The sequence below is a fragment of the Tiliqua scincoides genome, chromosome 8 (genome assembly GCF_035046505.1).
Source record: "Tiliqua scincoides isolate rTilSci1 chromosome 8, rTilSci1.hap2, whole genome shotgun sequence".
NCBI classification, from domain to species: Eukaryota; Metazoa; Chordata; class Lepidosauria; order Squamata; family Scincidae; genus Tiliqua; species Tiliqua scincoides.
Window position 1 is genome coordinate 45,042,684 of NC_089828.1, and position 25,448 is coordinate 45,068,131.

A 25,448-nucleotide genomic window follows, 5' to 3' on the forward strand; every position below is an offset into this window, starting at 1 on the left:
GAAAGTTGCGTCACAATCAGGACAGCTGGGACAAAAGGTGGCAGACAACTGCAAGAACACCTTGACCTATGGGCTCAGTCTCCTTGTGCATACTCAATCATAAAGCCTGCCCAAACATAGGGATTTCACACCAATGCACCCTGGGGATACATTTGCACCTCATGCTCCTTGCAAGTCAATTTGGCGTAATTACAAACACAAAGAGGCTCTGTACTCACAGTCACAAACTTTGGTCCCCAGCTTCAAGTGTAGACAAACACCAAAGGAGTGGGGAAACTCCCCACTCTTCTACCATCCCGAATCTGGGTACAACTGGCTGGTTTCAAGATGTTAGTCTGCATTAAGGGATTTTAGGTAGACATTCCAAATTCACTATCAACACAATATGAAAATCCCAACTTCACCTACATACTGTATAAACACAAATGGGTGGGGGGGTTAGAAGTTAACTTTTCAACAGCCTCACTGCAAGTCCAACAAGGTAAGCAAAAGATGTTAAGTGAGCCAATCTGTTTATGCACTCCCAGAAAAGTAATAAACACACCAGTGTCAAGAAACTTTGGTTAGATAGTGCTCAAACGCATGGGAATTGAAGAAGAGGGCCTACTTGCCCCAATGACTTTAGTCCTTGGGTGTCCCCTGAAATCCCTGAGGCAGCACTTTTGGCCACGCTCCATTGTCTCCTCTGAAAGGACAAACCACCAGTGAGCTCAGTGATGTTCATGAAGCCATCTCACATTCCCTGAGTGTCAGCAGGTCAGCGGGAGAGCAAGGGAAGGACAAGACTCCATTTGGGTCACAGCTACAACGAAGCACCTGCAACCACTCCGGTAGAGGACACAGAACTCCAAAGGAGCTGGAGAGAAGACAGTGACATAGAGAAGGCACCCTTTTTGTCCCAAAAGGGCAGTAGCCACACTGGCACCTTTCGTCTCCCTAAGAACATAGCAGCAGCCACCATGCAACATCAGACCACCACAGTGAGGATTCAGCTTCTCTCTGTGATCCCAGGCATTCTGGTCAGCTGTGCTGCAGTAGGGGGGTCAGGGAGGGATCTCAGCCACAGAATCTATACTTAGTGAACCATGCAAAGTATGAGTAACCTCTGAGCACAAGCAAAGTGCATCTCCCTCACTGCACAGAATCAGCCCCAACATTTACAGCATTACAAAACCAAGTGAAATAAAGGAAGAACCCCACCAACACCTCTCTAAAAGTAACTGATGGATACATCCACCAATTGCTGGCCCAATAAAGACTGAAACTAGCTTTCGCAATCAAGTCAAGCTGACTATTTCCTACTCCAGCCCTAGGCAAGCTCTGAGCAGCGCCACCAGTCCCCCCAAGCTGCAACCCTGCAAGCTGCAAATTCTGCAAGTACCTACACCCCTATTATGCTGTGACCACAAGCAAACGCCAGCAGTAGGAGTGCCATAGATTGAAGTGAGGAGGCACAGCTTCTGGTGGATGAGGTTCCCATAGCAGGACCAAAATAAATCTTTTAAGCTGGAGAGGACCAATGTGGGGTTTAAAATTAAAAAAAAGAGGGCAGCTTCAGAGTTTGGGCATGTTCTGGAAAGTACATTAGTATCCTGACAGCTGAAAGCTACAAGTTTGGAAAAGGAATCTGAAAAAGACCATTCCTGCTCCACATGTGGATAGAATCTATGAAAACAGGTTCCCCCCCCCCCCCATAAACAGAGAGGGACTTGGGCACCTTTTGACGAAGCAGCTTGCTGCGCACTCTTCCCCATAGCCTGGCACCAGTGTTAGGGGGGCGCTTGTCCCCTGGGGGCTCCTCCAAACCGTCCAAGCAGCAGTGATCCAGATGCTCGCACGCCAAGTTGAGCTGGCAGTCCGGCTGCACCAGGATGTCTGTCATCTCGCTCACTTTCTTGCCAGCAGTCCCCAAAAGCAGCAGGCCAGTTAATTCCAGCACAACCCCTTTGATTAGTAGGACACAGCACGGAGCATCTCGGAGAGAGGCTGCTGCTGTTCAGATGTTCATCAGAGCGCACACATAATCCACAACTTCACACGGAGGTGCCCCCTGCACGCTCAGCATCCTCCCACTTGCCCGCATACATGAAGAAGCTAGAGCAGTGTGAAGAAGGCAGCCCCAAGGCAGCTCTGTTCCCGCCCCCCTCCCAAGCGGCCTCTCCCCATTGGGTTAACCCCTCCAGCACCAGGAGGCACTACACTGCTTCCCTCTCCTTTAATCAAGCTGCCTGGCACAGACTTTCTTGGGGGATTAGCAACTCCTGCACCGGCAAAGCGGAGGATGGAGGGAGACCCAGCTCTAAGTGAGAACTGCCTCTGTGGATCAGACCAAAGGTCCACCTAGCCTGGCACTCCAGAAGCTGAGAGCTATGAAAAAGCTGCCCAATACCAAGTCAGACCCTTGGTCCATCCAATTCAGTGCTGATGACACTGACTGACATCTGCTCTCCAAGGTTTCAGACAGGGATTTTTCTCAGGAAATGCCAGGGATTGTACCTGGGACTTATTCATGCAAAGCATGTACTCTCCCATCGAATTTCAGTCACAATAAGCTCCCCCCCATACTCACAAGCAAAACAAGCTGCAGACAGCCTCCCTCAACCCCCCCCCCCCCGCCCACAAGCTGATTGGCCCTGAACTACAGGCAAACTACTTCTGTATACAAAAGCTGCTTTAAGTGGTTACTGCTAAAAAGCACAGAGCAGGGAGCAAAGAGCACAACTAGATGTAAAAAAAAGTTTGCAGAAGTTCAGGAAGGGCATTTCATGGCTCCCATTACCACGTATTAATTATAAAAGATGCCTCTGCATGCAAGGATACAGCGGTTTTTTGTCAACAGTGGCACACTGTCAGAAAATGCCACGGGGAGCTCCTATAGTCCAGTGGTTCTCAAACTTTTAGCACCAGGACCCACTTTTTAGAATGAGAATCTGTCAGGACCCACCAGAAGTGATGTAATGACCGGAAGTGACATTATCAAGTAGGAAAATTTTAATCCTAGGCTGCAGTCCCACCTAGACGTACCCAGGAGTAAGTCCCCTTGACTGTCATTGTTAAAATCATATGCATGGTAGCCTGTTCAAAGTACAGATCTGTAACATTTCCCCAAATGCATGGTAGCATCAAGTCTAATATATTAAAATAAATATTGAAATGAAGGGGGACTCACCTGAAATTGGCTCGTGACCCACAGTGAGAAACACTGCCCTATACTGTCCCTATACAAGATATTTTCAGAATGGTACACACAGAGAAAAAGAAACAATAGTGGGACCTGTGGTATATAGCGTGCGAGCTGACCTTGACACTTGCAGTCAAGAAGGGCTCTCCCTAATGTGATTTTGGGGCTTCAATCAGGTTGTCACAACTACAGAGAAAAGATGTCCCTCTCCCCACACCCACACTTCAGAGATGTCTTCCAGGACTATTCATGACGGCATCTGAATTCATGATAGACAATGTTTGGCTAGATGGACCACTGATCTGACTCAGCATAAGCAGCCATAGCTCAGTGGTAAAGTACATGCCTTGTGTATCCCAAGTTCTGTTCTTGGTACCTGCGCTAAAAGCATCTCAGGTAGTTGGGCTAGGAAAGGCTTCTCCCTACCTGAGACACTGGAGAGCTTCTATCAACCCAGCCCAGAGAGACAGAGGCATCAAGTGAACGACTTGTGATGTGGGATGGCTTATTGCAGGGTACAAAATCACCAGTTCATTACTTACATTTTTTGGTCTAGGGCAGGGGTGCCCAAACCCCGGCCCGGAGGCCACTTGCGGCCCTCGGGGACTTCCAATCTGGCCCTCAGGAAGCCCCCAGTCTCCAATGAGCATCTGGCCCTCTGGAGATTTGCTGGAGCCCGTGCTGGCCTGACGCAACGGCTCTCAACTTGAGGGCGACTGTTCAACCTCTTGTGTGAGCTGTGGGATGAGAGCTCCCTCCACTACTTGCTGTTTCACCTCTGTGATGCAGCATCGGCAGCGAAGGAAAGGCCAGCCTTGCTTTGTGCAAGGCCTTTTAGAGGTCTTGAGCTACTGCAAGACCTTCATTCATTCATATAAGTTCCATCTCTAATATATTCATTTATGTAAATTTATTCAAATTTTAAATGTAAATTAATTCTTTTTTCCCTGGCCCTTGACACAGTGTCGGAGAGATGATGTGGCCCTCCTGCCAAAATGTTTGGACGCCCCTGGTCTAGGGGACATCAGGCAAAAACAAAGCTTTGAGTTCACCCCCACACTAGAGCACTTCAGTCTCCTGGTGACAGGGGTGTATGATTAAGGATGAAAAAAAGCTCATTTATGAGGGGCAGAAGTGTGTGCAAACTTCAGCTCTTTATCCAAAGTGCTTCTGAACCTCTCTGTTGAATCAAGAACTGGGAATCAGGAACCAATTTAACCTCTGTGAACAGAACTGGGCTGGATGGACAATACAAAACCACTTCTTTACTTGTTCAGTTTCCTTTGCTCTGCTGTAGAGACCCTGCCTTCTAATCTTAAGGACAAGCTGTGGATACTCCGTGCGAGCCAGTTTCTCTCTGTCCATGCTCAGAGGCACTAGCCTCATGTCACATAATCCAGGCATCAAAAGCAGGATCCACAGCTGCACCTTGGCAAATAAAATCTGCTTACTGCTCAGCATGGGAAACACAATCATCAGCTGCACATGGCTAAAATTTATCTTTCTGATCATACCCCACAAGGAAAAACTGGCTTTTGACATACAGGGTGCAGAGTTCTGCACTGTCAACAGCCTCTTAAATCTCAGCTTTGATCAGTCGATGCCTCCCTCCCTCCCTCAGAAATGCAGAGTTAACAGCAGTGCACAGACAGTCTCCTCTCACAGCCTTCCTTCCACTGGCCTCTGTTTACTTGGAACATTCCCTAGCAAATGAGAAACGAATGGCCTGGCTTTCCCTTTTAATACTTTCTGCCTTCTTCCTATTGTCCCTGCCCTGAGTCTCCAACTTGAATGATGCACCTGCCTGCTTGATTGGAACACCTTGAGTCTGAACAGGAGAAGGCCTCCCTGGACACAAAACCCTAAATGGACAATTGTCTTTTCCCTCAGTTTAACTCCGCACCTGGGACAGCTCAATTGCCAGCGGGGCTGCTCTGACTAGAAGAACCATCAAGGATAATCCAGGCAGAAGGGCATCAAAAGGACACTCATTACAACCCCAGGACAAGGGAGCAAAGACATTTTCTTCTCCCCAAGCTGCAATCAAGCCCTCCATGAGTTGCTTTGTGCAACTCAGACCGGAGGATGCTACAAGTAGCAAAGGGGCCCATCATCACCACAAAGAGCTGCAGACCACTCCAGCAAGTGAACAAAGTCATACAAGGCAAACCCAATATCATACAAAACACAGGTTCATAAGCCCCTCCAACATGGAGACTTATCCCTCAAATCATTTCAGGGGAGAGTCAGACAGACACAGCTCTACCATTCTTACCACCACCCATCATGGTAAACATTGTCCATGGTGCTTTAAGACACTTTCACAAGCTTCAGCCCCAAGGATAATGGGAAAGACAGAAGAAGGTGTTGCAGCAGTTCCACCTCTCACACAGGAAGGGAAAACACAAGGCAAGGCCTTACACAGGGACAGGGTCAGAGAATCAGAGAAGGATCACTGTAAATCCATTCAGGACAACATATAGCATGACCTAGAATCCATGGGTTGGTAGAGATTCTTTCCTGCAATTGAACACCAGGGATGAGAGGGCAGATTTCTGCCAGTAACTGGCTCAGACTTCCAAGATGTTCCACGGTGCCTGCATCACTGGAAACAACATCCAATACTACTAACTTAGTTCACCCAGGCCTCCAATTTCCATGTGATCTCATTGAGCTAGATGGGCTGTGTCAGCCCACTGGGTATGGAGTGGTCTGCAGTTCTCCCACCCCTTTGCTCAATGTAGCTGTTTATACATGCATACCCCTTCAGGTTAGTTTCCAAAAAGGAAGAAATTTATTTTAACTTTGGCTACCATTGCAAGACACCCAGCTAGAAATTTCACGACCTTCCACTTTGTGTAGGCTGAATGGCCTCTACTTGCTTGCCAGAGAGGGAAACGCACTGTGTACATTCTTTGAAGTACTTTTTTTTAAAGAACAAATATTCCTTTTAATCCTTGCAGCATCCCCTCCCCTCAGTCTTGAGAACAAAGGCAATTTGCTGGTCAATCAATTAATTCCCCCATATATGATTTTACAAGCAGGCACAGAAAGGGGAGGAGGCTTGGCTTTAGGAACCTCCCATCCTTCCAACAGACATCTGCTTCCCATTGCAGAGTTCTTGGCTCAGGCATTCATTCACTAGAAGGGCCAAGACAGTTAAAAAAAAATACTAGGGAAAGGCAAAGCAAGAGGTGTAGGCAGGGGGAAGTCCAAAGGAATAGGGAATGTGGGATGCAAGCAGCAAGGAGTGTGAATAGCACCCCCCCCCCCATAGCTGCGTGGAGCATAAATGCAACAATACCCGCATCCAAGCAGGTTCTTTGATTATGGAGGAACAAACTGCGTGGGTAGGATTGTTCAAAACCATCACTCCTTAAAAAAAAAAATTATCCTGATTTGTATAAAATATGCAAATAAGCATACTGTTTCAGACAATTTATTCTACTTCTTCTGGTGAAGGTGGGGAGAGCCATGCACAGTCAACACCACACCCGCAAAAAAATCTCAATTATCAACTCTTCCAGCTTCAGAGACTTTTTTTTAAAACTGGAGATTCTCAGGGCGCTGACTAGCAGCAGTCCTTTATGCTACTCATAATTGCCCCTGCCATGGATGAGCTTCACTCATCCCAAGCATAGCTTAAGAAATGTGACTACACTACCACCATGCTAATTCTGAAAGTTGCTTATCATATGGTTACCCTTACCTGCCAACGCTAGTCTCAACACAGCCAAGGCAGTTCAATGCAGCCACATAGCGGTTTATTAAGGTGACACATCATGGTCAGGACCCAAACTGCTCACAGCAATTGGCAGACCACAGACCATGCCTGTGCTCCACAGGAAGGCAGGAACTTCACCCCAAAATGATGCTGCACCCCAGCTTCAAACAGAAATGTTTTCCCTCTGGAGTAAGCATCAGGGGATCATTCCATGCAGCAAGGCCGTGGAGGAAATGGGAAGTGGATTTGTGTTACATGTGCAACCAGGAGATACGAGTACCTACCAGGTCCCAACAGCCTCTGTCTTTCAGTGAATCCCAGCAACACAGGCAGACAACCCCAATTCATGGCTCCTCCAAACCCCCTATGACTGATATGACCACCTTTCTACCTCTCAGGTTTCCAGGTGCCCTGGACAGACAAGCTCACTCCCTCAGCCAAAGCACCTCCGCCTACCGCTGACCCCAGCCCTTTCACACACATCCCCAGCCTCTCACCTAATTGGAGCCAGAAGTAGCTCTCTGTCTGACAAAGGACTCTTGTCTATGGCTCTCCAAGCCAGGCTAGATGGGCTCAGAGGGAAATGAGGGTGTGATGATTTTGCATGTGCAAGAGAGAAAGCAAGAGATCAGTCACAGTCAGCAAAGATGCAGGATGCACTATGACAAGGAGAGTTATTCAGGATTCTTCTAAAGAGCTTTGATCAGAACGTGCTACGTCCATAGCACATTTCCTGGAAACCATGGGCTAGGCACTGTACAGGGCTGAAAACAGTAACCACCACATGCACAGCACCAGGATTAGGAAAGAAGCAAAAGCCTTTTTCACATAACTTGTTTCTCCCTATCCTGATGCAAGACAATTACTCTTCACCCATAAGGACCTCTCCTCTTCTCAGACAGACACCTAGTTCTAAGCCCTCAAAGCTGACCCCCTTCATGCTGTAGCATCCATTCTCTCTCCAAAGTGACAGGAGGAAGACCCCAAAAAGGGGAAAACCTTCAATTATGAAGGGTCTAGAACAGTGATTTTCAACGTTTTTCTTATCACAACGCACGGACCTCTATGGTCTTCACCTCTTCTGATGTGGCTTCTGGGAGACTCTTCTGGCTTCTATGGTTCTGTTTCTAGGGCAACTGAATAGCGTAATGAATTGTCTGCTCCTTCTTTCTCCACTGAGGGACAGACAATTCATTACTATTGACCAGCGATTTTCAACCTTTCTCATCTCACAGCACACATGGCACACCATCAGTTTCCTGACAAGGCACACTCACCAGAGGCTTACACCTCCCAATGATCGTTCTAATAAATGACCCAAACTCTCACGGCACACCTGCAGACCATTCGCGGCATACCAATGTGCCCTGGCACACTGGCTAAAAACAGCTGCTATAGACGGTTGCCCTAGAAACAGAGCCACAGAACCCAGAAGAGTTTTTCAGCAATGTTCAACCAGTGGGCTCCAATCTACCATGGAACACCAATGTGCTGATCTAAAAAATGCTGATCTAGAAAATGAGGGGGAAAAGACCAATTGCTTTTTTAAGTGTGCATGACCCCAAAATACAATCAGGATAGCAGGTCAAGAGCCGGTTGGCAGTTGGGTGAGACCAGCCTGAGGGGACCCTGTCAATTCTTGCACTTCCGTTTGGAGAGAGGAGAGGCAGATGAAGGAGAAGCTGCACTGACCTATTAACCGACAGGGTTCATAAATACTACAGGGTCAAGCAAGTGGAGCTAACGAAGGCTTTCTGGGTGTCGCCTCAGAGCATACAGATTAGATGGACTCTCTTCTGATCATCAACTGTTCAACCAAACCATCAGCAATAAAAGGCGAGATGGCAGCAGAGTGCGCTCAAGACCCCTTGCACTCAGCTTATTGCCCCCTCCCACACTTCTAAGAATCAAAACAGGCACGAAGTTGTGTTTCTTCATCTCAGTTGCAGAGCTGAAGCTTCTGGAGACTCCCAGCCCTGCCCCTCAATCCCCAAGGATTCCCTTCCCGCCCCCAAGGTTCACATGACCGAAATCACCACTTCAGCCACTGGCCATGTTGTTGTTGATACGAGCCTTTTTTCCGATAATGTGACTGCAACATTTCCACTGCCATATGTTGTGGACCAGCACTGTTGGATTGTCAAGTTGAAATCCTCATCTCCTAGCCTCAAAAAGCTCCGTATTCATCCAGATCTCTCACATTTGGGAAGGGTGGGGGAAACGCAGACCTCCTGAACACCTCTTCTTTCTCTCAAAGCAGAACTAGCAGCCCTTCACCTTGGCCTGGGAGCAGAATGGCTGTGTTCCCCATTCACAAAGACATATCAACTACTTCACTAATCCAGTTCAAAGGAATGCCGATCTTGCCACCTTCCCCCCCCATCCCCATCTGCTCTTCTGCATGTGCACACAGAGCCTTTTCCATTCCACGTCCCTGGTGGGGAACGCACAATACTCTTAAACAAACCAAGAAGCCCCTCGACACCCATCCATGCTTTCTACAGTAGTGATTGTCAACCACTATCCATGGCACACTGGTGTGCTGGGAATGGTCTGCAGGTGTGCTATGGGAGTTTGGGGATCTTATATTAGTAAGGCAATTAGGGGATGTAAGACCCCAGCTAGTAGTGCAGTGTACCTTGTCAACTGTCAAAAAGTGCTTGTGTTACCTTGACAATTTTAGCACCTTCTCAATGTACGGTGAGATGAAAAGGGTTGACAATCACTGTTCTAGAACCAGAGGGTGTGTATGTGGGTGAGGTAGCACCCACGATACGATGCCTTAACTGTCCTTTTCTGTTAGCACATCAACCTGTTAAGGCAACAGCAGTACTACAGTGAGAAAATCTACTACCTTCCCCTCCCCTCTCCAGGAATCCAGCACATTCTCCCATCCCTGCTCTTGGTATAACCTGTTCTCACAGTGCCCATGGACTGCAGTTTGAGATTCTGAGTACTCACATAATTGCACCTAAGAATGCAGTGGGTCTTAGACAGAAGCTCTCTGTGTTTACAAGGATTGTCACATGCCTGGGAACAGTACTACAGGTTCTTCTAGGAATCTCACAACCCCCTACGACAGATTCCCAGGGCAATCATTTGCCCCTGCTCTACGCCTCTATCCCCTGGGGGCTGGGGATAAGAATAGGCCCTCAGTTTGGCTGTACTTGTCGTAAGAGGCGACTAAACAGCCACAGGGTAGATAGGACTCGTCAGCCTGGGAAGGCAGCTCATCTGAGAGAAGGAAAACTCTGATCCCAAACCTCCACTGCCTTATGGCTACATCCAGTTGTGGAAAAGGCTTCAGGAGTCAACCTCGAGGCAAAATCAGGAGCCGGAGTCCCTGAGGCAGTTCATGGCTGAACACAGTCCAGTTCTGGCAACTCCATTGGACCATTTCAGTGACGTGGAGAGGGGGGATTTGCTGCATGGGTAACAGCCTATCCTCCAAACCTACTTTACCCAGGCTTCGTGCACTGGAGAGGACACTCTGTTCCAGAACCACCATTCAGAGCACAATACCAGAGTCTTCCGAGACTAAAGGATGCCAAAGCAGAAGCTCTACGCCATGCATTAGAGGTGACAACAACTGAAGTAGCATCACTGACCAACAGTAGTGCTACTGATCTGAGGTTATAGGGCCACCCACCAAGGGCACATTCTGGAGCAGGGTACAGAATGTGAATTAAAGATTGCACAACATATTGATGGTTATGAATGCAAGGTTTTCTTTTCAGTATGTTTTCAAGGTTGTAGAGGCAACAGCCAGATCCCATTCTGCTCAGAGGCTTAGTGAGAGTAGCAGGTCAAGCAAGAGGGGCTTCTTTGAGGTTTCCCATCGGAGCTGGAGCCTAACATAACTAACACACTTTCAACCACCCCACCCCCTTTTCTGCAGAAACGCTTTAGAGCTGTATCACGCCACCTTCAAATCTTGGAGTGGGGAAGAAGAACTTAGTTTTTAAACCCCTAACTGGGATCTGGGGTTTCAACAGAGCACCTTTTTCCATGTCAGCCTCCACTTACCTACTTTCAAGTTTAAAAATCAGTGGAGGAGGCTTTGCTCCAAATACCATCTGGTTGGGTTACCAGATTAGTTTCTGCAAGATCTTCTAATACTCACATTGCCATCAAAATTTGGATTTGAATTGATTATAGTTGTTTTATTCACTGCTTTATGCATATACACTGCTTTGAAAACAGTGGTTGAAGACTGGTTTAACCCATTTCTGCCCATCCCACAGGTGTACACATTTTATCCCTGTTGCATAAATGCAATGTTGGGCAGAAAACGTTTAAGCATCTTCACTCTCTAGCCTTTGGCATGTCAAAAGCAGAACCTCCACCATCTCTCTTCACAACTGAGTCCAACTGGATCTTTCTTCACCCAGACAAAGTCTCTGGAGACAATGCATGCAGGCTAAATACCTAGTGTGGGGGAGAGGGAGTGGGGTATCTGGTCACAGTCAACAGGAAACTTAGATATATCAATTGCCCAGCAGAAGCTCATTAAAACAGACACCTTCCCATCACTTCGGAATATACAAATACAAGACTAAATAATTATTAGTCTATATCTGGTATATATCCTGTTCAGGCAGGTACCAACCGCTCTCCTCCACTCTCATTATCTTCCTTGTCCAATTAGTATGAAATTCAACAGTAGTCTTAGCAACAACCATTGTAGCTATAGCAACAGCAAGACCAAGCTGGTTGGGGAAAGGGCTGGTGATGCTGGTAAAATGCAGTACAGAGAGCATTTATATCATCCTATCTTGCTAATAATTCATCTTAATCAGCTTCAAGAGCTAGGAGGGAGAATTTCAAGAAGTGCTGTTTCTCCAGTGGCACAGTAGAGAGGAACATGTACTTGCCAAAATTCATTTCCCCCTTTCCTGCAACAATTCCTGTCTAGAACTCACAGAACTGCGCAATGAATTTTGTGCTCCTCGGGAGACCTGGGGTTCTATTTTATGAAATGGCAGCTTCCCTGAATTGCATTGCAATCCACTCAAAGTAATGCAAGATATGATATCAGCATCCTGCAGTTCAAAGAGATGAAAAGTCAAAAAACCTTCATTGGACATGCGGCCTTTGGATTCAAGCTCCTTGTCTGTATTGGAAACCCAGTCCCCTGTCTGGTGGCTATACTCCAGAGAGTCTATGAATGTGCAGATGGGTTGGAGGCAAAAAGAAACCCAGACAAAACTACAGCATGCCAGACAGGAAAAAAGAACGCCCCCAGAGAGCCTGCTGGACTGGCACAAAGGAAGCAGCACTACCAGCACTCAGCACCCAGAAGACAGGTTTAATTGTACAGCTTCAGCACCCAGGAAAGAAGAAAAGCAAGAGACTTGGCCCTAAACCCTGGCAACACAGAATTTCAGACAAATGGGGGGAGGGGAGTTTCTCTAGATCAAACCCTTCCTCAAGTTGGGATCATCTACTACAATGTTCTCAGGAGCTGATTCGTTTTCTAGGACTAAAAGCAATTTTCACTTTTAAAGGAAGGCAAGATTCTAGATCTCATTGTGAAGGAAAACATCCTGCCACTGCTTAAGTTGTGATTTCAAAAACCTCAGGATTCAGTTCATGCTATATTCTCATATAACATCTCCTGAGGGACAAATGAGCCACAAGTGTGTGTAGACACACACAGGGCCCAATCCTATCCAACTTCCCAGTACTGATGCAGCTGAAATGCAGCCACAAGTAAGGAAACAAACATTCCCTTACCTTGAGGAGGCCTCCATGACTGACCCCTCACCACAAGATGAACTGCACATCCCATTAGCATGGCTACATCAGCACTGGAAAGTTGGATATGATTGGGCTCACACATACCCACAATCTTGCCTATTAGCCAATATAAACTAGACTGACTCTTTGATTAAGAGACAGATTCATTCAGAAAAAAGCCTTCTGAGACTGTACCACTTCAGTCTATAAGTAAGTGATGGCATCATTGAGCTCTAAAGAGAGGGTATGTTATATCCTCTCCCTGATAGACTATGTGACATGGCATGGGACAATGTTCCAAAAATGCGATGCCTCCCACTTCCTGCCTCAAGTAGCACACAGCGCCTAAGCATTATTTGTCTGAAACTGGTACAAATTTGTACCTCGTGCCCTTCTCCAAGAAAGGCCCCATCTGTTCGAATTTGGAAGGTTCAATGGCTACCTTTAGTTCCCTTTGTTTAAGCTTCTTTTGTTTTCCACCACCGTAGCTTGTAGTTATAGCCAGAAATGGCAATACAGCATGTATGCATCTTAATTAGACACATGACAAAAGTCTTTAAGCAGTTGGGATTTAGTGTTAGTTCTTCTATGCCCTCTGGAGATCAGAGGCCTAAATCATGACTTGAATATATTCTGGGGCCTGCAAAAACCTACTAGTAGCGCAGGCTCCCTCCCAATGACCGTAGGATAACAATGTCCTCAATTATTACAACGCTTATCTCTTCCTCCTGCTGCCAGTCACTGCCATATCCTATTACTGAGGTATTCAATCTGTGTGTCCCGCCTCCCTAGGGAGGCGTGGTTAGCCTCCAGGGGTGTCGCCAGGCATCTCGGGGAGAGAGGCTGCTTTGCTCTGCTCAGCTGCATGTGCTGCCTGCTGACTTGCTGCTTTTCTGCAGCTGTGAATGAGGTGGGTGGGGCAGCGTGAGGCTGGGAGGGCGTGTGAAACATGGTGGGGGGAGGTGGGAGAGAAGGCTGGCTGGACAGGCAGAGGTGCCGCATCTCATCATGGAGCTCCATGTGCAACCTCGCCCCAAGGACTACATTTCCCAATGTGCCCCTCGCCCTGGGTATCCTGGGATTGGTCAAGGCTGGAGGAGAGAAGAGTGCGGAGGTGCTGCATCAGGGGGAGAGAGGTGGCTGCCAGGTGCTCTGCTGCTGAGCTCTGCTCAGCTCAGCTGCACATGCTCTCTCCTGACTTGCTGCTTTTCCAAGCCTGAGAACGAGGTGGCTGGGGCAGTGTGAAACATGGTGGGGGGAGGTGGGAGAGAAGGCTGGCTGGGCAGGCAGGCAGAGGTGCCGCATCTGATTGTGGAGCTCTTTCCATGTGCAACCTCGCCCCATGGACTACATTTCCCAGTGTGCCCCTCGCCCTGAGCATCCTGGGATTGGTCAAGGCTGCTAGCGAAGGAAGGAAGCAACCAGCCTGCTCCTAGTGGAGGGGTGTCCAAATGCCCCAGCCTGCATCCCTCCATCTTTCCTGGGGGGAACAGGGGTGGCATCTGCATGTTGGGTGTATGTGTGTGAACAGCCCCCATCTACTTTGGGGTGAGTTGTAATCTTGCTGGGTGTGGCTGCAATCCTTTCCACACTTTCCTGGGAGTAAGCTCCATTGACTCAAATGGGGCTTACTTCTGAGTAGACCTACATAGGCTTGGGGTCTGTGTTAGCTTAACCAAGGATCCTCACCTTTCTCTTTTTCCTCCCCCTTCAAAAAAGAAAAAAAGCCACTCTTGACGGCTTTGTCTCCAAAAATTGATTAAAAATAAAAAGTCCCCATTCCTTTTCAGCCAACCCTTTTTCCTCCTGCCTCCTTTTGGGGGGGGGGGGAGGGGGTACTCTGTTGGCTGCTATTGTAAGACAAAGGCACAATCCTAGCTAGGTCTACTTAGAAGTAAGTCCTATTGTGTTCAATGGGACTTACTCCCAGGAAAGTGGGGTTAGGATTCCAGCCAAACAGTCTCTAGGTATCAGTTTGCAATTAGCAGATACACACAAAACAAAGTCTTCCTTCTTGCAAATTCATCACTTCCCCTTTCCCTTTCCAAAACCCTCCAGGTGTGCTGCTAACAAACTCAGGGCACAATCCTAACAGGTCTACTCAGAAGTAAGTCCTATTTTGTTCAATGGGGCTTACTCTCAGGTACGTGTGGTAAGGATTGCAGCCTCAGAGTGCTGGCAGGCCTTGTTTCTAGTGTATAATTATAACACCTTCATCCCCATTTTGGGGGTAACTGAGGTGAGGTGTTGTAATGGGGAGCCATGGCCAATGGCTACAAGGGTCAGGGGAGGCGCGAGCCAGAAAAGTTTGAGAACCCCTGCCCTATTAGTACCCCTTGCTTGTGTATAGGAAATGGCAGCAAGGAGCATGGAACTCTGGAGCTTGTAGTTCTTGAGAAGATAAGTCACAATCCCTTTTCTCTTACAAGAACTGGGCTAGCAGCTCACTGCTCAGAATGTGGCTTGTTGCATTTTAACTCCATTTCTGACTAGCTTCCAGCAAACTTATAGAACAGTGGTTCCCAACATTTTTTCACTTGCATACCCCTTGGCAGCCCATTTCCATAAATTGTACCCCTCATATTAGCCCTGCAAGGCATTCTAATACAGATCTGCCTTTTTCTACCATTATTTCTTTTTCAAGTACTCCTAAAGGTCCTGGCAAATACCTCTAGGGGTACATGTACCCCAGGTTGGGAACCACTGTTAGAGAAGGTCTGGACTTCCCATACAGATACAGGAAATACATTTGCATCAACATCATCAGGCATTAGCTTTAACAGTTATGGATCTCTAGGTAAAGTGCCCCTCTGCAATGATTTGGTCCTGGTGTAGAAATCCCAGAAGCACTCTTCTTCATGATTTTAAAGCTCGTTGTTCAACTCTATTACTCCAGCTCCTTCTCCTCCTCCCCCTTTTCATGCTCAGTGCCATACCTGGACTTGTCCCTTGCCCACAATCTTGTCGACAATTTCATTGTTGTCTTTGTTTAGCTTGCTTTTGTCATAGCATTTTTCATAGCACAGGATGCGCAGTGATTGTGATCCCTCCAGCTCAATCTCAAACTCCTGCAAGAAGGGCAGACGGCAACAGTAAAAATTGAGTGGAGACATGCAAAGGGGGAGAGAACCTCAGGGAAACATGTGAATATGGATTCTGAAAGACTGCTTTACCCTTTCCCCCAGGTCCTGCTCACCTCATTCCACTGAGGCTCAGTTGTGTCCCGGAACACACGTGTCTTGGCTTTGCTGACAAAATATCCAAAGGAGTCTACTTCCAGTGTGCAGTAGAGGTCTGGAGATTGGGAAAAGAGGCATGTGAGGAAAGAAGGGGCTGATCCCTACATCCAAGATGCAGTCAGGTACTTCTCCTAACTAGGAGTCCAATCATGTGACTAAAATTGACTAGTCCAGTAATTCACAAACTTTTTAGCACGGGGATCCACTTTTTAAAATGACACTATCAGGACCCACCTAGGGTTTTTTTTCTGGTTATTATTACTTGAAATTAAATATTTTTTTTCTAGATCTCCTTTTTTAAAGTCTGAAGGAGATCTAGAAAGAAAAAATATTTAATTTTAAGTAATAACAACCAAAAAAAGACCCTCACACATTTATCTCCCTATATTTACTCATTTATCTCCCTATATTTAAACTGCAGGAACTGAGCTCTTTACAGGGTAATTAGCAGCTACAGTATCTGATTTTTCAGCAGCCTCAGTGTGAGGAAATTAGTTATCTGATCTTTCCAACACCTTTCTGGAAGCCATCAACAATCAGGTCACAAGGCACCAGTGGGTTCAGACTCACCGTTTGGGAACCACTGGACTACTTAGTTTATTTGTATATCACCTTCCTTCAGATAAAATTATGATGAAGGCTGTTCACAACAAAGTAGCATTACAAAAAACAACAATATATAAAACTACCTAATCCAAAGCACAAATCAGATGAAAACAGTAACCAAATTATAATAAATCTGTCAAAAAAAAGTTTTAAAACTCAACCATAAGTGATTAACTGAGGTTGCAGATACTTTTAAAATAATAATAATTAAAAATAACTATTAAAGCTGCAGGTGGGACACCCCAGCTGAAGAGCGCTTTGTCCTCTCTCTCTCTCTCTCTCTCTCTCTCTCTCTCTCTCTCTCTCGCAGGAGAGAATGTTGCCTTCTCTTTCTTTAAGCTTTGTTTTTAATTTTCAGAACAATAAAAGAGCAGTACATGTTGAACAAAGGAAAATATGAGCTGCAGATCACTCCCAAGACAATGGTCTCAAAAATAACATGCGCAATAGTGAATATTCATATAATCTGCATCTCATATTTATCCAAGTCATATGCAAAACAACGAGCCACATACTCGATTGCTGAAATTGAGAAACCTGAATGCAATGATGGCAGTTAAAAAATAATAGTAGACTTTAACCTCACACACCTGGAAGGAAGATATGTAGTGTCTATATACAATTGCTAAAGAGCATTTAGAACGACTTTTCTAAAACAATACAAGAAATGACATGCATGCAGGGATCTGCTAAAGAGGAAGGACGCCTCTTGCATCAGAATGATAGCTTCTATTCACGTGCAAACATTTGATCATTTAATTAATTCATACAGAGATTCACAGCACTCTCTTATGCGTGGATTGGACAAATTTCTGGAGGAAAAGTTCATCACAGGTTACAAGTCATGGTAGGTATGTGCATAGTAGAGGAAGGCTGCCACTGATTGCCAGATGCAGGGGAGGGTACCAGGACGCAGGTTATGTCTGTTGTCTTGTGTGTTCCCGGAAGCATTTGGTGGGCACAGATACAGGAAGCTGGACTAGATGGGCCTTTGGCCTGAACCAGCAGGGCTCTTCTTATGTTTTTATGTCTACTCCAAAGTTAAGTCCCACTGAGTTCAATAGCTGTGTATACATTATACAATATTGTAGCTGGCAGCCATGGGCCAAATTTTGTCTATCCCAGCTACCAACCCAAGAGGCTGTGAAGTGTGGCAATGGGACTTGACGTAAGCCATGACGGGGTGGGAGAGGGACTGCGGCCTTGGTCCACTGACTTTGTCAATCTGGGTTGCTGAACGGGGCATGGCAGCAAAGTCCCTCTCTAGCAGGGTACTTTGGAGAGGCTGGCTAGGAAGGATGTCTCTAGAGCAGTGGGCAGCACTGCAGTGAGGCTGCTGACAAGTGGCACAATTCAGCCAGTGCAGGGAGACAGCATTATGGTTCCCAGGCCTCCTCTGTGACAAGAGAAGACTGGCTCAAATCACGCAGGGGGCACCACAATGCCAACACACATGGAAACGGTACTTACTGGCAGATTGTTTGAAGCCCTTGGCAGAGTGGACGATGACGTGTAAGAAGCCGTACATCCCCGGAGATTCATCATCTGTGAAGGAAAGAAGTCAGAGAGTGACTGGCACTGCACTGGCACTAGTCAAGTTTTCAGAGAGAGGATCTCTCAAGTGTTGGGTGCACTGATTTATAATCCCTGGCATCCTCAGAACACAAGGCTGCCTGATCACAGCACCTATTTCCACACTCTTTTCCTGTTAAAAATCCCTCCCCCTGATGCTAAAGGCCCCAATGGTGCCATTTGCTGCAGGTTCCATTGGGGGTGATAGTGGTGGTCATATTTTTGGTGGGAAAATGGCATGGAGGTTAAATACATGCCACAGTTCTGATATGGATATGGGTCCTTATACGGATGCTACTTTAGGGTAAAACAAGTCCTTAACTAGATGGTGATATTGTCTAGTGTGACCCTGAAAGGAAAACATGCGGGGTGTAAAAGTGTATCTTCTGTTTTAAATTCAGAAATCAAGTTTTTCCTCTAAGGAAAATCTGGGAAATACTGGGGTTGAGGAAGAGGCTGCATGCCTATGTTGGGCAGAACCAACTCTAAGCATTCCATTTTACACGTCTTCCCCCCAACTCGCTTTCCCTCTCTCCAAGAGATAGTAGTTCAAATAACGAGGTCTAATGAGCATGGATTCCTTGGTGATTCCCTGCTTGCATGGCACCACCTAGTGGTAAGAGCGCCACAAACTGCTTGGTGGCTCATAATCAGATCTCTCTACATCCACATGGGCTCCATGGTCCACAAGCACCTAAAACTGCATTTCCAATCCACTGGTATGCTTCCTCTTTCACAACCTTCAAATCTCTTTTTGAAAATCCACCTTTTCTGTGAAGCCTATGGTACCACACCCTACTCCCCATCTCCTACTATAACCAAGAGCACAATTCTATCTATTCTCCCCTGCCAATAAAGTTATGCCAAAATGGCTACCAAAATGGGGGAGGGGGAGTTGTGGATGTTTCTTCTCGGTAAGGGAACATTTGTTCCCTTACACAGAGGTAAGACTCTGCAGTTCAGAGTGGTCACTTGGACCTGTGCTAGCAGGATCAGGTTCAGGCAGGGGGCTAGGATTCAGTGGTCACCACTGCCACCAAGCCCACCCTCTTCAGGACCCCCCCACCACTGCCATCTATCACCTACAATCCTTTTAAACTGAAGCTGCCAGAAATGGAACTTGAGACTCCTACACAGAAAATATCACTCTTCATGCCTGCGCTCTGACCCTTTCCCATTTGAGGATAAAAGGAAACTGTCAGCTAATTGGCCTCTGAACTCAGTGCCTGCTTTGATATTCCTGTTCCTTTGATTCTAACACTTAACACTTAACTCACTTAACAACATATAGACTAGGGATGCCAAACTCATTTCATACAGAGCAGGGGTGTCCAAAGTTTTTGGCAAGAGGGCCACATCATCTCTCTGACACTGTGTTGGGGTCCAGGGAAAAAAAGAATTAATTTACATTTAAAATCTGAATAAATTTACATAAGTTTACATAAATGACTATATTAAAGATGAACTTATACGAATGAATGAATGGTCTTGCAATAGCTCAAGGCCTATAAAAGTCCTGGCACAAAGCAAGGCCAGCCTTTCCTTCGCTGCCACTGCTGCATCCCAGACATGAAACAGCAAGCAGTGGAGGGAGCCCTCATCCCACAGCTCACGCAAGAGGTCAAACAGTTGCCCTAACACTGAAAGCAGTTGCGTTGGGCCAGTACGGGTTCCAACAAATCTCCGGAGGACCAGAGACTCATTGGAGACTAGGGGCTCCCTGAGGGCCGCATTGGGAGTCCTCGAGGGTCGCAAGTGGCCCCAGGGCATCCTGATACAGAGGGCCAGATTTAGTATTCATGGTGCCTGCTAAGGGCCGGACATCATTAAGCAGATGATGGCCAGATATGAACTCTTTGTTGTCACACAGATTACTCATTAGGTACAAACTGCCATATGCTAAATAAATAAGGTACAAGTGACAGAAGAGAAAATGTGCAAATCTTGTGCATATTCTCAAGATATGAGAGAGCCCAATTATCAAGCTGGGAGAACCTAATTATAATGGGGGCCAAATAAATTGCTTCGAGGGGCCACATTTGGCCTGTGGGCCTTATGCTTGACACCCCTGATATAATTGTCAAACCTAGAAAGGCTCTCCCCACCCTTTGCTTGCATGCGATTTCATGCCCCATCAGCCAGTATGTTGTTGACAACACTTTTGCTGCTTTCCCAATTGAGCATATCTTAGTAACTCCCCCAACAAGTGTTGTGAGAAATAAATGCACCCTGGATCCTGGGAGTCCATAACACCTGCCCAGAGAGGAGGCTGCCTGCTGCATCTCTGAACAGATAACACTTCTTTCCTTGCCCCTTTTCAACAAGCATCCAGTGGGGTAATTCTGTTTTATCTTCACTTGGCGCAACTGGAATGTTCAATCCAAAAAGTAGAAATGCAGCAGAACTGCTCATCTTCAGAGGAGGTTATCCATTGCATCTCTGCCTGAGCTACTGCTCCTCCAGTCAGGAGGACTGCTCAAAACAGCAACTTCTGCAAACCGAAAGGGTGTGGTTTCTCCAAGAGCAGGTAATCTGACTGACTGATTTTGAGGACATGCTGGCTACTCTCACTGTCAAATGGAAAACATCAAGATGAGAAGTGACTGCTCACCGTCCTTATTGCTGGTGACTGGAATGTTGTGTATGGTGCGTAACTTGAAGCAGGACCCCGTAAGGACCTGCAACTCCACAGAGCTTAACACAAAGGTCTGGAGATCTGTAGAGGGATAAAAGGAGAAAGGATTCAGCAGAAGCACCTGAACAGCATGGGACAGTCAGGGACAGTCAGCATGGGACCCCTTGTGCGGTGTTATAATGATGTCCAAAAGCTGTTACAGGAGAAGCTCACCAGGGGGCAGCAGAGAGTTAATATTAGAAGATTTAGGGATCAGCAAGTATAGGTCGGTATGACATATCCAGCCCACTGAAAAGTGCTGCCTAACTCCCAGTAACTAGATCAACCCAGGGGCAAGACCACTCTTGGAATACTATATGCAGGTCTGGTCACCGGATCTCAAAACAGTATTGTGAAAAGGCTATTGTGTTTGGGGCTTTTTAATTGAAGGGAAAAAAGTGACTAAGAGAGAACACAACTGAGAAAATTATACATGATGAGGGGGATGGGGACAGAGAAAACAAGCTTTCTGCCTCTCTCATGATACTAAAAATCTGGGGTCATGCCACAAAACCAACTGGCAGGAGAAACAGGAGAAGCCAAGTTGCAGCCAAAGTAAGAAGCCAAACTGCAGCACAAAGTTAATTTATGAAATTTGCTGCCACAGGATGTGGTGGTGGCCACTAGCTCAGACAGCTTCAAATTGGGATTGGACAAATTAATAGAGGGCTAGTCTATCAACTGTTCTGTATTACCCTCAGGGTCAGAGGCAGCAGGCCACTGAATACCAGTTGTAGGGGAGTAGTGGTAGAAGAGGGCAGTTGCCTTGGCCTCCTGCTTATGGGTTTCCCTGAGGAAGCTGGTGGGTCACTGTGGGAAACAGGATGTTGGACTAGGTGGGCCTTTCACCTAATCCAGAAGATCAGGCTCCTCTTATGTTCTTGTGCAAGAGTTTTCACACTGGCACCTGTGCAAATTCAATTTAGTAGCATGTCATCCTATGGGCTCTTAGCCTGCCAACTCCCTTTTCCTATTGGAAATGGGTCTGGTTGCTGAGCACACTATTAGCTCATCACACTACTAGATCATCAACAGGGGAATACTGTACTGTCACAGCAGAATTCTTCACCTTTCTTTTGCAGCTTCTGGATGGCCTCTCTCCACTCTGATCGCTCATAGTCAGAGGACAGCAGAAACAGGTAGCTCTGAAAGAAGATAGGAAGAGTGATGAAGACCAGACACACTTCCTTTCCCAAAAGCTGTAGAATATGAGTGCAGCCTGAGTAGGAGAAAGCAGAGCAAGCTAGAGCTGAAATAATCCTTTCACAAACTTGGATCCCTGCAAAATTTTCAACTCACATTGAAAATTTCTGAAAACTGAAATTCAGGGTTGAGAGGTACTGCTAGATAACCCACGAAAATACTTTTTAAATTATGAAATTCAGAGTTGAGAGGTACTGCTAAATAACCCACGAAAATACTTTTTAAATTACAGTTTTAGTTATAAAATTATATGTGTGTCATTCAAACAGGGTTTATTTTGGTGTTTATTTCTTTTCATAGATCTAATAAAAGGTCAATAAAAGGAATTCATCTCATCCACTACATCAGACTTGTTGATAAATTTTAAAGGCAATCGCATTCCAAGTTTTCCAGATACTTGCCAAATTAAAAACTGCACCCTTCCCTCCCTGAAAAACTGCGACTTAACTGAAAATGTTGCAAAAACACAGACAACATATAATCACATTTTTCCATGCTAACCCAAGGCACAAAAATATTCTTGAAGATTTTTTCCTCTTCAGATCAGTTGTAGTTCAGGAAATAATCAACATCACACATATCCTTCAAGGAGGAATCAAAACAAAACCCTGAATCCAAGTCTTGGAAGCAAACTAGTTCCTTTCTAACATATCGGGTGCTGAGGTTCAAGATGGCCTGGGAACAGAAGTTTCTCTGGGGGCCTTCTTAGTCATGGCTCCTCAGCATTGAGGTAGAAAGCACTCTCTTCATGACCAAAGGTTGTTTTCATACATTGCACACTTGGAGCCTTAGCATTAGAAACAGGGTTCCAACATTAACCCAGGGTTAGCCATGCTTACGCTCAGGAAGACAGGTGTGTTTACTTTGTAGAAAAGGAAAGGCTGTGGCTCAAATCAGTCTGGACTCTGGAACCATCATTTAAAGATCCGAAGGTCATTCCCCTCCACAACCTGATGTGTGAGGATCTTTGATAGTCAATAAGCGGCGAGAGAAATGCTCCTGAGCAGGTGCAGAATGCACTTTCATCAATTCTTTTGTCATACATTTCAAGCTTAAACCCGGGATTAAAAATATACAGAGACTGAACACTGGGAAGATCTGACACAGTAACGCCACCTACCCACCCTTTCTTGGGCGAAGTGGGTTCAGAGTTCCAAAAGCCCAGGGGCTGTGAGTGCATATCCCAAGTGCACCCTCCCCAGCAGCTGGGCAGGGCCTAGGAGAGGGGGATAAAGGGGGGAATTTGTACCCGGGCCCTGAGTCAGAAAGGGGGCCCAGAAAGTCCTGGGATGTGACATTTTCCTGTCTCACCTGAACTCACTGCCTGCTCATGATGCTCGGGCACAATCACGCGCATGTAGTGTTAACTGCTGCTGCAAGCCATACACACTGGGCTCAGGAATGCATCTGTGACCCTCCTGAACACAATGTCAGATCTGGGAGGAAGCTGGCTTGCTACAGTAGCTCTTTGGATTGTGGATCCCGTAACCATGACGGAGTGTACAGTAGCTCAATGACCCAGGTGTGGGGCTACTGCTGCTGCAAAAGTTCACTGTGGTCCAGTCTAGTGTGAGCCTAAACATGATGATGCTAATTTTCTGCTATCGATTTTCTATATTTCAAATATTTTAGAGAGACTTAGGAGTTTGTCTGGTTTTCCATATCTAGCTGCCAATGCCGCATGATCAGGAATACCTGGGTTCTGCATCAAGAAGCCTAGAGGACCTGGGCTCCAAAGACTATTGTGGCTGTCAGCACCTTTCACCTGTCTTAGTTGGCCCCCTGTTCTGCCTGCCCTCTTGTTACCCTCCCCCTTTGGGAAGGAGCCCAGAAGAAACTTTGTACCTCCTGACAAAATTCCTCTCATAGGTCCTGCAGCTGGATACTGGAGCCCTCACACATACTCAGCTATACTTGATTCATCATTGGCTATGACATTTGCCAAAGGCACTCCTGCAAGGACCACAACAGTGTCTCCTTCCCTGGTATCTGCCTAAAAGCCCCTCCTTTGCCTTCCCCAGCCCAGCCAAAATGTAATGTGTCCATACTTTCCCATTGCGGCTATGGATACGGAAGGGGATGGAAGGAGAGTTGAGCAGCAGCCAGAACTCGTTGTCAAACATTTTCTTCTTCAGGCGCTCCATGGCTCGGCTCTGCCCCTTGTTAGCCTTCTGCAGAGGAGGAGAAAGAGCAGTCATTTCTAAGAGCAGACATTTGGATCCAAATTTATCACTAAAAGAGGACTCGTGTTCCCCTCTCTGGAGCCATCCATATCCTCCCTTTACCTATGATCACCTAGGAAGCTGTGTTCTGTTTGCCCATTCTTGATGTAGAGTGGAAAGGGGGAAGGTTCTCACCTAGAATAGAGGAAATTGCTATCCTCACTTAACACAGAGCTGGGGGCATTAAATCTAGGAACAATAGTTCCTTGCCTTGCATAAGTTCAGTGGTAGATCACTTCCTTTGCACACAGAAGGCCCCAAGTTCAATCCCCAACAACATCTCTTTCTGCAATTCTGAAGAGCAGCTAACAGGGTGGACAACACAGAGAGGAATGAACTAAAGAAATGATCCATTGTAAGACAACTTCTTATAAGTGCATCAGGAGAATCCTGAATTGTAGCTCAGTAGTAGAGAGCCTTACACTTCTCTTATATGAAGAAGGTCCTGGGTTCAGCTCCTGGCAGCATTCCTAGGTAGGGCCAGGAAACAACCCTGTTTGAAATTTTGGAGAACAGCTTCCAGTGAATGCAGAGAATACTGAGCTTGATGGACCAAGAGTCTAAGGGCCCGATCCTATCCAACCTTCCAGTGCCTGTGCAGCTGAAATGAAGCCCTGAGGCAAGGGAACGAACATTCCCTTAGCTTGTGGAGGTCTCCATATCTACCCTCCTACCACAGGATGCAGCACACAGACCGTTGGCATAGCTACACCAGGGCTGGAAAGTTGGATAGATTTGGCTCTGAGTCAGTAGAGGGCAGCTTCCTGTGTTCATGTGTGCAGTAGAAGTTGGTAAGGTCAAACAACTGCCTGTGCCCAGAAGCGATTAAGAATTCCTTTTAGTGAAGCATAGGGACATTTTCAGGTGGATTCTGTCAGCCTGACCCCCTGCTCAAAAGAGATACACTTTGCAAGGGCCTTCCAGAAAGGTCAAAGCAGAAAAAGTCTGACTTGTGCTGCTTTTGACATTCCCCTGTGAGCATCTGGGTGCAGAGGAAGACTGCAAATCATGGCCAAAGTACATATTTATTGAGCAGCTTGCTCCACATTTTCTCCCCCTGCCAAGGAGCTTCAGCATAGGAAAATGGGCAGCTGCCTTATACAGAGTCAGACTACTGGTCCACACTGACTGGCAGGGACTCTCCATGGTTTCAGAGAGTTTTCTCTCTTTCCAACCTGGAGATGATGGGGATTAAGTTTGAGACCATCTGCATACAACAGTGATGCTCTCCCAATGAGCTACGGCTCCTCCCTTGAGCATTTCTAGGAACACTGTCTGAAAACCAAAC

The 25,448-nt window shown here is 46.5% G+C and overlaps 1 protein-coding gene across 2 annotated transcripts in view; it reads right to left on the bottom strand.

The window, feature by feature from the left end:
* The window catches only part of ABR (ABR activator of RhoGEF and GTPase), a 138,338-nt gene that overhangs the window by 26,310 nt on the left and 86,580 nt on the right, over positions 1–25,448 (bottom strand). For both annotated transcript variants that reach the window (XM_066634796.1, XM_066634795.1), the window contains 6 exons: positions 23,987–24,109; positions 21,805–21,880; positions 20,673–20,777; positions 17,960–18,034; positions 15,841–15,938; positions 15,581–15,712 (listed from right to left, as the gene is read on the bottom strand). In XM_066634796.1, the coding sequence (XP_066490893.1) occupies positions 15,581–15,712; positions 15,841–15,938; positions 17,960–18,034; positions 20,673–20,777; positions 21,805–21,880; positions 23,987–24,109 (609 nt within the window). The remainder of the gene's footprint in view (positions 1–15,580; positions 15,713–15,840; positions 15,939–17,959; positions 18,035–20,672; positions 20,778–21,804; positions 21,881–23,986; positions 24,110–25,448) is intronic.